Source organism: Erythrolamprus reginae, unplaced genomic scaffold, assembly GCF_031021105.1.
Source record: "Erythrolamprus reginae isolate rEryReg1 unplaced genomic scaffold, rEryReg1.hap1 H_48, whole genome shotgun sequence".
In the NCBI taxonomy this organism is placed as follows: Eukaryota; Metazoa; Chordata; class Lepidosauria; order Squamata; family Dipsadidae; genus Erythrolamprus; species Erythrolamprus reginae.
Window position 1 is genome coordinate 99318 of NW_027248504.1, and position 10257 is coordinate 109574.

Sequence of the window (10257 nt, forward strand, 5' to 3'; positions counted from 1 at the left end):
GGGTCCTCATTTGACCCACCATGGAAGGAAGTGAGGGAGGGAGGGAAGGAAGGAAGTAATAGCAATAGCATTTAGACCAGTGTTTCCCAACCGTGGCAACTTGAAGATATTTGGACTTCAACTCCCAGAATTCCCCAGCCAGCGAACACTGCCTGGGGAATTCTGGGAGTTGAAGTCCAGATATCTTCAAGTTGCCACGGTTGGGAAACACTGATTTAGACTTATATACTGCTTCACAGTTCTTTTACAACCCTCTCTAAGGGGTTTACAGAATCAGCCTCTTGCCCCCAACAATCTGGGGCCTCATCTTACCCACCTCAGAAGGACGGAAGGCTGAGTCAACCTTGATCTGATGCCATGTAGGGCTTTATAGGTCATAACCAACACTTTAAATTGCATCTGGAAACCAATTGACAGCCAATGCAGACCGCAGAGTGCTGGAGAATTATGGGTATACCTTGGAAGGCCCATAACCGCTTGTGTGGCTACATTTTGGACAATTTGAAGTTTCCGAAAACTCTTCAAAGGTAGCCTCATGTAGAGAGCATTGCAGCATTATGAGGGTGGGCAACCATATGCTTGCTATCGCATGGACCTGGGCTCACTCTTAACACCTGAGCCAAAAAAGGTTTGCTATCATTGCTCTAAAACAGCAGTTCTCAACCTTTCTAATGCCGCGGCCCCTTAATACAGTTCCTCATGTTGTGGTGACCCCCAACCATAAGTCTAGCGCCAATTCTCCCAACAGAGCTTTAAGCTGATTGGCAGGAAGGTCAGAGGGACACCCGCCCTGTAAACACCTGACTGGTTGGATTGTCAGAATAGAAGCTTTAGTTCCTAACTCCGTGGGAAATTTGTCTTTTCCCCGGGTCTTAGGTGACTCCTGCGAAATGGTTGTTCGACTCCCAAGTTGAGAACCACTGCTCTAAAAGGATGCAAATAACCAGCTCTCTGCAGGGAGTATAAATCCTTCCATTCCCCACCCTCCAGTCAGAGGTGAAGAAGCTTCTGGGGTGAGAAGCAAAACGTCTTCAAGGAAAAACCAAGAAAGCCCAGTTGCCTCTTGAAAAAAGCACTTTTGGGGACAACTGTGGCATTGCAGCCTGACTCTTACGAGCGCTTCTCCCGGGCTCCCTCTGCCCCCAACGGCGGCCCTAACGTCACGCTGGATTCTCTCACATTTACAGTAAGGGATGCCTCTTTTCTCTTGGGCCACAAAAGCACTCGGGCTATTTGCACCCGACGCCAAAGGTCTGCAAGTGACATTTGACAAGTCAGAGGAAGACCGTCTCTCCGGCTGGCATTCTCGAAAGAGGCTCATTCTCTCCCAGCCTTGACCCCTCCGCTTCCTCTGGCTCTTTCAACACTTGCACTGCAGAGAGGTCTTGGCTCCCTGGACGTTGCTGCCGGTTTCCCAAAATGTCAGGCGATAAGCGAGCACCAATCCGGACGCCCTTATCAGCCAAGGCGGCGCCTGTTTTTCCTAGTGGTTTCTGGCTGTCAGATAATAAATTGCACTACAAACCTTTTTGGTCCCACTTCAGGGCAAGGGGTGGAATGGGGTTGGACTAGAATAGCAGTCACCAACTGGGGGTCTGTGGTCCACTGGTAGTCTGCGAGAAAATTTTGGTGGCCCGCAGAAGATGTATTTGTGTTTCTTTGCATTGCACAAAATGTGCCATAAACTACAAACTACAATGTTTTTTCTACCTAAGAAAACCTCTACTTACGAACTTTTCTAGATAAGAACCGGGTGTTCCAAGATTTTTTTTAGCTCTTCTCAAGAACCATTTTCCACTTACAAACCCGAGTCTCTGAAACTGTAACCGGGAAAGGCAGGGAGAAGCCTCCATGGGGCCTCTCTAGGAATCTCCTGGGAGGAAACAGGGCCAGAAAAGGCGGGGGGAAGCCTCCGTGGGGCCTCTCTAGGAATCTCCTGGGAGGACACAGGGCTGGAAAAGGCAGGGAGAAGCCTCCGTGGGGCCTCTCTAGGAATCTCCTGGGAGGAAACAGGGCCGGAAAAGGCAGGGGGAAGCCTTTGTGGGGCCTCTCTAGGAATCTCCTGGGAGGAAACAGGGCCGGAAAAGGCGGGGGGAAGCCTCCGTGGGGCCTCTCTTGGAATCTTCTGGGAGGAAACAGGGCCTCCACCCTCCCTGTGGTTTCCCCAATCGCACGCATGATTTACTTTTACATTGATTCCTATGGGAAAAATTGCTTCTTCTTACAAACTTTTCTACTTAAGAACCTGGTCACGGAACGAATTGAGTTTGTAAGTAGAGGCACCACTGTACTGGGCAGGATAAGTGCAATGAACGCTTGTGTTGCTGCAGAGAATCTCCCCCTTTGGGGCCTTTTTCTGGGGGTCGGAGGGGGACAGAAATTCCGACCCGGGGTCTGCTTCATTCTCATGGTGGGGGGGCTTTGGGCGAGGGATGGAGGGAAGCACCGCTGGTGGCGAAGAGCCAGAGGGCCTTGTTCCAGTGGGACCGCCTCACGGCCTGGAACTGGCTGGCCATCTCAGCCCGCTGAGCCTCCAGGCGACGCTCCCTGGCCTTGCACTCCGGCAGGTCTTCCCTCTGCTTGGAAAGCCTATGCTCCTAGTCCTCGGTGAGGTGCTTCTGCTGAGCCTCCTTCTCGATTCCTGCCTGCAGGTGCCCAAGTTCAAAGCCCACCCGCTGCTTCACTTTGACCACATCAATCTGCCCGAGAAGAAGATTAAGAGCGCCACGAAGCCAGAGCCCTTCCAACTAGCCATCGACGCCCGCGGAGCTGCCCGGCAGGAGATGTGGCAGCAGCAGGTAAGGGAGAGCAGCCGGGTTGGGACGGCCTGGTCCGGTTGGGCTTGAAGGACGTTTTTTCAGGGGGCTGAACCCCCAGCTTTCCTGGCCATCATGGGTTTGGATGGTGGAGAGAGAGAGAGGATGGATGGATGGATGGGTAGATTTATAGATAGATTTATATATATAGAGAGAGAGATATGATAGATGAGATAGATATATATAGAGAGAGATGAGAGAGATAGAGAGATGATAGATTATTATTATTATTATTATTATTATTATTATTATTATTATTATTATTTATTGGATTTGTATGCCGCCCCTTTCCGGAGATAACATACATACATACATACAGACAGACAGACAGACAGATGGATGGAGACAGACAGATACATACAGACAACCGCATACATACATACATACATTCATACATACATACATACCCTGTTTTCCCCAAAATATGACATCCGTGTCCCTTTTGTGTCCTTCCGTCAGGCCAAGTCAGTCAGTTGGGCTTATTATTAGCCATGATTCACTTACCAACTGTGTTGCTATCTTTAACAGCAGCATCGCGGTTGTCATCCGAGGACTGCCTCGGTTTTTCTTTCCGTTGGATGTCTCCTTTGAACCTTTCTTCTCCCCTAACTCTCCCCAGCTGAAAGAGGAGATGAGGCGCCAGAAAGAAGCCGCCGTCTTCAAAGCGCAGCCCAGCCAAGTCTTGCACCAGGAGCCTTTCGTTCCCAGGAAGGACAGCAAGCTGCTCTTAGGTGAGGGGTCTTCAGGTGTGGCCTGAAGGTTTTTCAAGTTTAACATTTGGAATGGAATGCTATAGAATAGAATAGAAAATATGGGATGGAATAGAATAATAATAAGAATAGAATAAGGGACAGAATAAATGGAGTGGAACAGAATTGGAGAATAGAATAGAACAGAGAATATAATATAATAATAATAGAATAGAATAGAATGGAACACAATCGAATGGAACACAGCAGAATAGAGAATAGAATAATAATAGAGTAGAGAATAGAATAGATTAAATGGAATAGGAATAGAATTCTTTATGGTCCAAGTATGATTGGTCAGACAAGGAATTTGTCTTCGGTGCATAAGCTCTCCGTGTACATTAAAAAAAAAATCATCAAGAATCATAAGATGCAACACTTTGTAGTAGCCGTAGGATACTAAATAAGCAATCAAATCATATTAGGAAATGAAATAAAACAATATAAGTCGCATAGGCAACAAAGTTATAGTCATGTAAGTGTGAGGAGTGAGGTGATAGGAAGGATGAGAAGAAAAATGTTAATGCAGCCTTATTAAATAGTTTGTAGGATAGCATTGTGGGAATTAGTTGTTTAGCAGAGGGTTACTGTTGTCAACATATAAAGCAAAGCAAATTTTCCGAATTATTTTTCCCAAGGGAAAAGTTATGGTTTCATTTGCATCTCTCATTTATTTATACATTTATAGGCCGCCCTTCTCCAGTTGGCTTAGGGCGGTGTACAAGATCAGAAAAATTACAACATTTAAAAAACCCCAAACATTAAAAAAAACCCATGTTCAACCAAAATATATCCGATACCACAACCACACTATCAGCCAGAGCAGAATGTTCATGCTCAACGGCTCCAGGCCTGCCGGCAAAGGTGTATTTTTAAAACCTTTTGGAAGGCCAGGAGGGTTGGGACAGTGTAAATCTCTGGGGGGGAGTTGATTCTACAGGACCGGAGCCGCCACAGAGAAGGCCCTTCCCCTCAGCCCCGGCAGTTGGCATTCCTTTGCTGATCGGACCTGGAGAAGGCCGACTCTGGGATCTGACCGGCTGCTGGGATACATTCAGCAGGAGACGGTCCCATAAGTAATCTGGTCCATGTAGGGCTTTATAGGTCATAAGCAACACTTTAAATTGTGTCTGGAGACCTATCGGTAGCCAATTTATTTATTTATTTATTGGATTTGTATGCCGCCCCTCTCCGGAGACTCGGGGCGGCTAACAGCAATAATAAGACAGTGTACAATAATAATCCAATACTAAAAACGATTAAAAACCCATTAATATAAAAACCAAACATACATACAGACATAACATGCATAAAATTGTAAAGGCCTAGGGGGAAAGAGCATCTCACTTCCCCCATGCCTGATGGCAAAGGTGGGTTTTAAGGAGCTTACAAAAGGCAAAGAGGATGGGGGCAATTCTAATCTCTGGGGGGAGTTGGTTCCAGAGGGCCGGGGCCGCCACAGAGAAGGCTCTTCCCCTGGGTCCCGCCAAGCGGCATTGTTTAGTTGATGGGACCCGGAGAAGACCCACTCTTTGGGACCTAACTGGTTGCTGGGATTCGTGCGGCAGAAGGCGGTCCCTGAGATAATCTGGTCCGGTGCCATGAAGGGCTTTATAGGTCATAACCAACACTGTGAATTGTGACTGGAAACTGATCGGCAACCAATGTAGACTGCGGAGTGTTGGTGTAACATGGGCGTATTTAGAAAACCCCATGATTGCTCTCTTAGCTGCATTCTGCACGATCTGAAGTTTCCGAACACTTTTCAAAGGTAGCCCCATGTAGAGAGCGTTACAGTAGTCGAGCCTCGAGGTGATGAGGGCATGAGTGACTGTGAGCAGTGAGTCCCGGTCCAAATAGGGCCGCAACTGGTGCACCAGGCGAACCTGGGCAAACGCCCCCCTCGCCACAGCTGAAAGATGGTTCTCTAATGTGAGCTGTGGGTCGAGGAGGACGCCCAAGTTGCGCACCCTCTCTGAGGGGGTCAGTAGTTCCCCCCCCCCAGGGTGATGGATGGACAGATGGGATTGTCCTTGGGAAGCAAGACCCACAGCCACTCCGCCTTGTCTGGGTTAAGTTTGAGTTTGTTGACACCCATCGAGGCCCCAACAGCCTCCAGGCACCGGCACATCACTCCCAATGCAGCTCATAGAGTGATGGTGATACATCGCTATATCTTGGTAGACCCATGACGGCTCGTGCAGCTGCATTTTGGATTAACTGCAGTGTCCGAATGTTCTTTACAGGTAGCCCCATGTAGAGCACATCGCAGTAACCGAGCCTTGAGGTGATTTCAAAATCGCCTGCATTAAAATATGAATCGTACTCCGAATTATTTTATTTTTTTTGCTTTATCACATGTCCACCAAAGCTGATTAAAACGAAGTCCCCTCTCTTTACTTTTACACTTCCAACATTCATTTGATGTACTTTTATATGTCTTAACATATATGTTTTTTTCTGGTTCTGGCAGCGCCCGATCAATTCGAACTGGCCACCGAGCGACGGGCCCGGGAGCGTCAGGAATTCGAGAAGAGGCAGGCCGAGCGGGAGGCCGAGAACGCCCGGCTGCAGGAGGCCACCCGGCGGCTGGAGGAGGAGCGGGCGAAGGAGGAGATGGCCAAGCTTCGCGAAGAAATGGTAGGGGCCCTTCCCTGCTTTGTAAGGGATGGACAACCGGACCCTTCCAGCCTTCCTCGCTCCCAATTTTTTTCCCCCTTGGGAGCAGCACTCACAAACCTGTTCTCAGCTGACCCAACTCCAAAACAGAAAGTGGAATTTTCCACAATTTCCCCAATTACGGAGAGTCCTCATCTTACAACGGTTTGTTTAGTGACCAAAGTAATGAAGGCACTAAAAAAAAACAGCAGGGACTGATGAACGGTGCAGCATCCCCTCATCGGTCACGTGATCGAAAGAAGGTCACGGGCGACTTTCTGACAAGCGAAAGTCAGTGGGGGAGAGCTGGATTCACTTAACGACCGACTTATTAACCACTGCCACAAGGACAAGGTAGTAAAATGAGGAAAAGCTCCTTGAACAATTGTCTCGCTTAGCCACAGAAGTGTTGGTCTCCCGGTTGTTAAAGCGAATCTTCCCTCCCCGTTGACTTCGCTCATCAGGAGGTTTGCAGAAGAGATCACGGGACCTGCAGTGGTCATAAGTAGACACCAATTTCCATGGGTCTGAATTTTGATCACCTGATTATGGAGATGCTGCAACGGTCATAACCATGAAAAAAATGGTCATCCATCATTTTTTTCAGCACTGTCATAACTTGAAGCGGTCACTAAATAGAAACATAAGAAGATTGACGGCAGAAAAAGACCTCCTGGTCCATCTAGTCTGCCCTTATACTATTTCCAGTATTTTATCTTAGGATGGATATATGTTTATCCCAGGCATGTTTAAATTCAGTGACTGTGGATTTATCTACCACGTCTGCTGGAAGTTTGTTCCAAGGATCTACTACTCTTTCAGTGAAATAATATTTTCTCACGTTGCTTTTGATCTTTCCCCCAACTAACCTCAGATTGTGTCCCCTTGTTCTTGAGTTCACTTTCCTATTAAAAACACTTCCCTCCTGGACCTTATTTAACCCTTTGACATATTTAAATGTTTCGATCATGTTCCCTCTTTTCCTTCTGTCCTCCAGACTAGACAGATTGAGTTCATTGAGTCTTTCCTGATACGTTTTATGCTTAAGGCCTTCCACCATTCTTGTAGCCCGTCTTTGGACCCGTTCAATTTTGTCAATATCTTTTTGTAGGTGAGGTCTCCAGAACTGAACACAGTATTCCAAATGTGGTCTCACCAGCATTCTATATAGCGGGATCATAATCTCCCTCTTCCTGCTTGTTATACCTCTAGCTATGCAGCCAAGCATCCTACTTGCTTTCCCTGCCTCCTGACTGCACTGTTCACCCATTTTGAGACTGTCAGAAATCACTACCCCTAAATCCTTTTCTTTTGAAATATTTGCTAACACAGAACTGCCAATACAATACAGTGGAACCCCGACATAAGAGCTGCTCTACTTAAGAGCAACTCGAGATAAGAGCTGGGAGGGGAGAGATATTTTTGTTCTACTTACAAGCCCAAATTCGAGATACAAGCGCCAAGGAGCTGTCTCCTGAAGCCGAACGCTAACTTCCGCGTTCGGCTTCAGGAGACAGCTGCGAAGCGGCGCGCGTGTTTTAAAAGGTTGCAGCCGGCCTGGGGGGCTCGGGGGGTGCTTGCAGCCAGCCTGGGGGGCTTGCCAGCACCCCCCGAGCCCCCCAGGCCGGCTGCAACTTTTTAAAACACGCGCGCGGCTTCGCAGCTGTCTCCTGAAGCTGAACGCGGAAGTTAGCTCTTTTTCTTTCTCTCTTTTCCCTTCCCTTCCTCTATTTCTTCTTTTCTTTCTCCTTCCCACCTTCTTCCCTCCCTCCCTCCCTTCACTCATTCCTCTCTTACTCTCCCCTTTCATAAGTTTCCTTGCTTCCTTCCTCTGTTCCTGTCCCTTCCCTCTTTCTTTCCTTCCTTCCTTCCCACCCTCCGTCCATTCATTTATCCCATTCCTCTCTTGATCGCTTAAAGCCGGTCCCTGGTGCAAAAAGGGTTGGGGACCTCTGTCCTACAGGATTGGGTGGCAGAGAAGTTGAACATATGTAAATTTAAAAGTTTAAGAAAGTTTACAAGTTAAGTGAAAGAAACTTCATTATTCATTTATATGTACATGTACATTTCTTCATTAAAAACTTGTCTTTCTGCATAATTTAGACTAACTTTGTGAGTTTTTTGAGGGCTGGAACCAATTAAAATTATTTACATTAATTCCTATGGGGAAAAGTCGTTCGAGATAAGAGCTGCTCGACTTAAGAGCCCAGGTCAGGAACGAATTAAACTCGTATCTCGAGGTACCACTGTATATCTATATTTATCCCAGGCATGTTTGAATCCAGTTCCTGTGGATTTACCAACCATGTCTGCTGGAAGTTTGTTCCAAACATCTACTACTATTTCAGTAAAATAATATTTTCTCATGTTGCTTTTGATCTTTCCCCCAACTAACTTCAGATTGTGTCCCCTTGTCCTTGTGTTCACTTTCCTATTAAAAACACTTCCCTCCTGGACCTTATTTAACCCTTTAATATATTTAAATGTTTCGATCATGTCCCCCCTTTTCCTTCTGTCCTCCAGACTCTACAGATTGAGTTCATTAAGTCTTTCCTGATACGTTTTATGCTTAAGACCTTCCACCATTCTTGTAGACCGTCTTTGGACCTGTTCCATTTGTCTTGTCTTTGTCTTGAGCAAGCCTCTGTTTCCGGAGGAGGCAAAGCTGCACTTGCAACCTCACACTCACCCCACTTTCCTCTCTTTCCCCTTCCAGGTGCACAAGGCCAACCCCATCCGCCAATACTCCAACGTGGAAATCAAGGCCAGCGACCACCCGTTGACCGTGCCACGGTCTCCTAATTTCTCCGACAGGTTTCAGCGTTGAGTCCCGATGCCTCGATGCCAGTCCGATCGCAAAAGCCACAGAGAAGCGAGGGGGGGGGGGGGCCTCCTCAGCTTCGACGTTTTAGTTCACGTAACAGAAACCACATTTTTTAAACTCTGTGGCTCAGGGCCTCGAGATTTGTTGTCCGTCCCCCCCCCCCGAAGTCCTCCCTTCCAAAAAAGGCACCCTAGTTTTATCTTTTTAATCCTACCTTTGGACGAACCTTTGTATTTATCTGCATTAAATAAAAAATAAAGATTAAATTGCATATTGGAAAGATTTTTTTTGACCATTGGGGGGCGGCAGCTGTTATATTCTTCTATCCTCCTGGGGGACATACCCCATGCCACTGCTGCCCTCCCCAACCTATTTGTAAACAGCTTCGCTTGGCTGTGGATTACCAAATTGCTTTGACAGCGCTCGAAGTTTGCGCCCACATTGCTGATTAGGAGCCATGTTTTTAAAATTTCAGGGGTCTTCAAACTTTGAAAACTTTTAAGACTTGTGGACTTCAACTCCCAGAATTCTCCAGCCAGCTATGCTATGCTGGCTGGAGGATCCTGGGAGTTGAAATCCACAAGTCTTAAAGTTGCCAAGTTTGAGGACCCCTGGTCTAAGGTTAAAGATTTTGGGATTTGGGAGAAGAAACCATAGAGTCAGTTAGTGCATTCCAGGTGTTGATCCCTGAATTGTTCCAGGTAGTGAAAACTGATTGTCGGGAGCTCCAGAAAGATCTCTTGAAATTGAGGGAGTGGGCAACAAAGTGGCAAATGCATTTTAACCTAAACAACTGCAAAGTTATGCATATCGGGGCAAAGAACCCCAATTATATCTGCCAACTGATGAGGACCAAACTTTCCGAGACAACCCAAGAAAGGGATCTTGGGGTTTTGGTGGGCAGCTCAATGAAGATGTCAACCCAGTGCGCAGCAGCAGTAAAAAAAAAGCAAATTCCATGCTTGGCATGATTAGGAAGGGAATCGAAAATAAGTCGTTAAGTGTTGTATTGCCCCTGTGCAAATCGATGGTGAGACCACACTTGGAGTCCTGTATACAGTTCTGGTCACCGCACCTCAAGAAGGAGAGAATGGAACTGGGAAAGATGCAAAAAAGGGGCAACAAGAATGATCCAGGAAATGGAGCCCCTCCCTTATGAAACCAGGTTGCAACGCCTTGGTCTCTTCAGCCTTGAAAGACAGCATTGAAG

General features: G+C 47.0%; 1 protein-coding gene across 3 annotated transcripts in view; it reads left to right on the plus strand.

Annotated features, from left to right (window-relative positions):
• Positions 1-9318, plus strand: part of LOC139155704 (targeting protein for Xklp2-like) — a 49413-nt gene extending 40095 nt beyond the window's left edge. For all 3 annotated transcript variants that reach the window (XM_070730953.1, XM_070730952.1, XM_070730954.1), the window contains 4 exons: positions 2652-2798; positions 3436-3547; positions 6039-6205; positions 8940-9318. In XM_070730953.1, coding sequence (XP_070587054.1) covers positions 2652-2798; positions 3436-3547; positions 6039-6205; positions 8940-9050 — 537 coding nt within the window. In that variant the 3' untranslated portion in view covers positions 9051-9318. The remainder of the gene's footprint in view (positions 1-2651; positions 2799-3435; positions 3548-6038; positions 6206-8939) is intronic.
• The last annotated feature ends 939 nt before the right edge of the window (positions 9319-10257 follow it).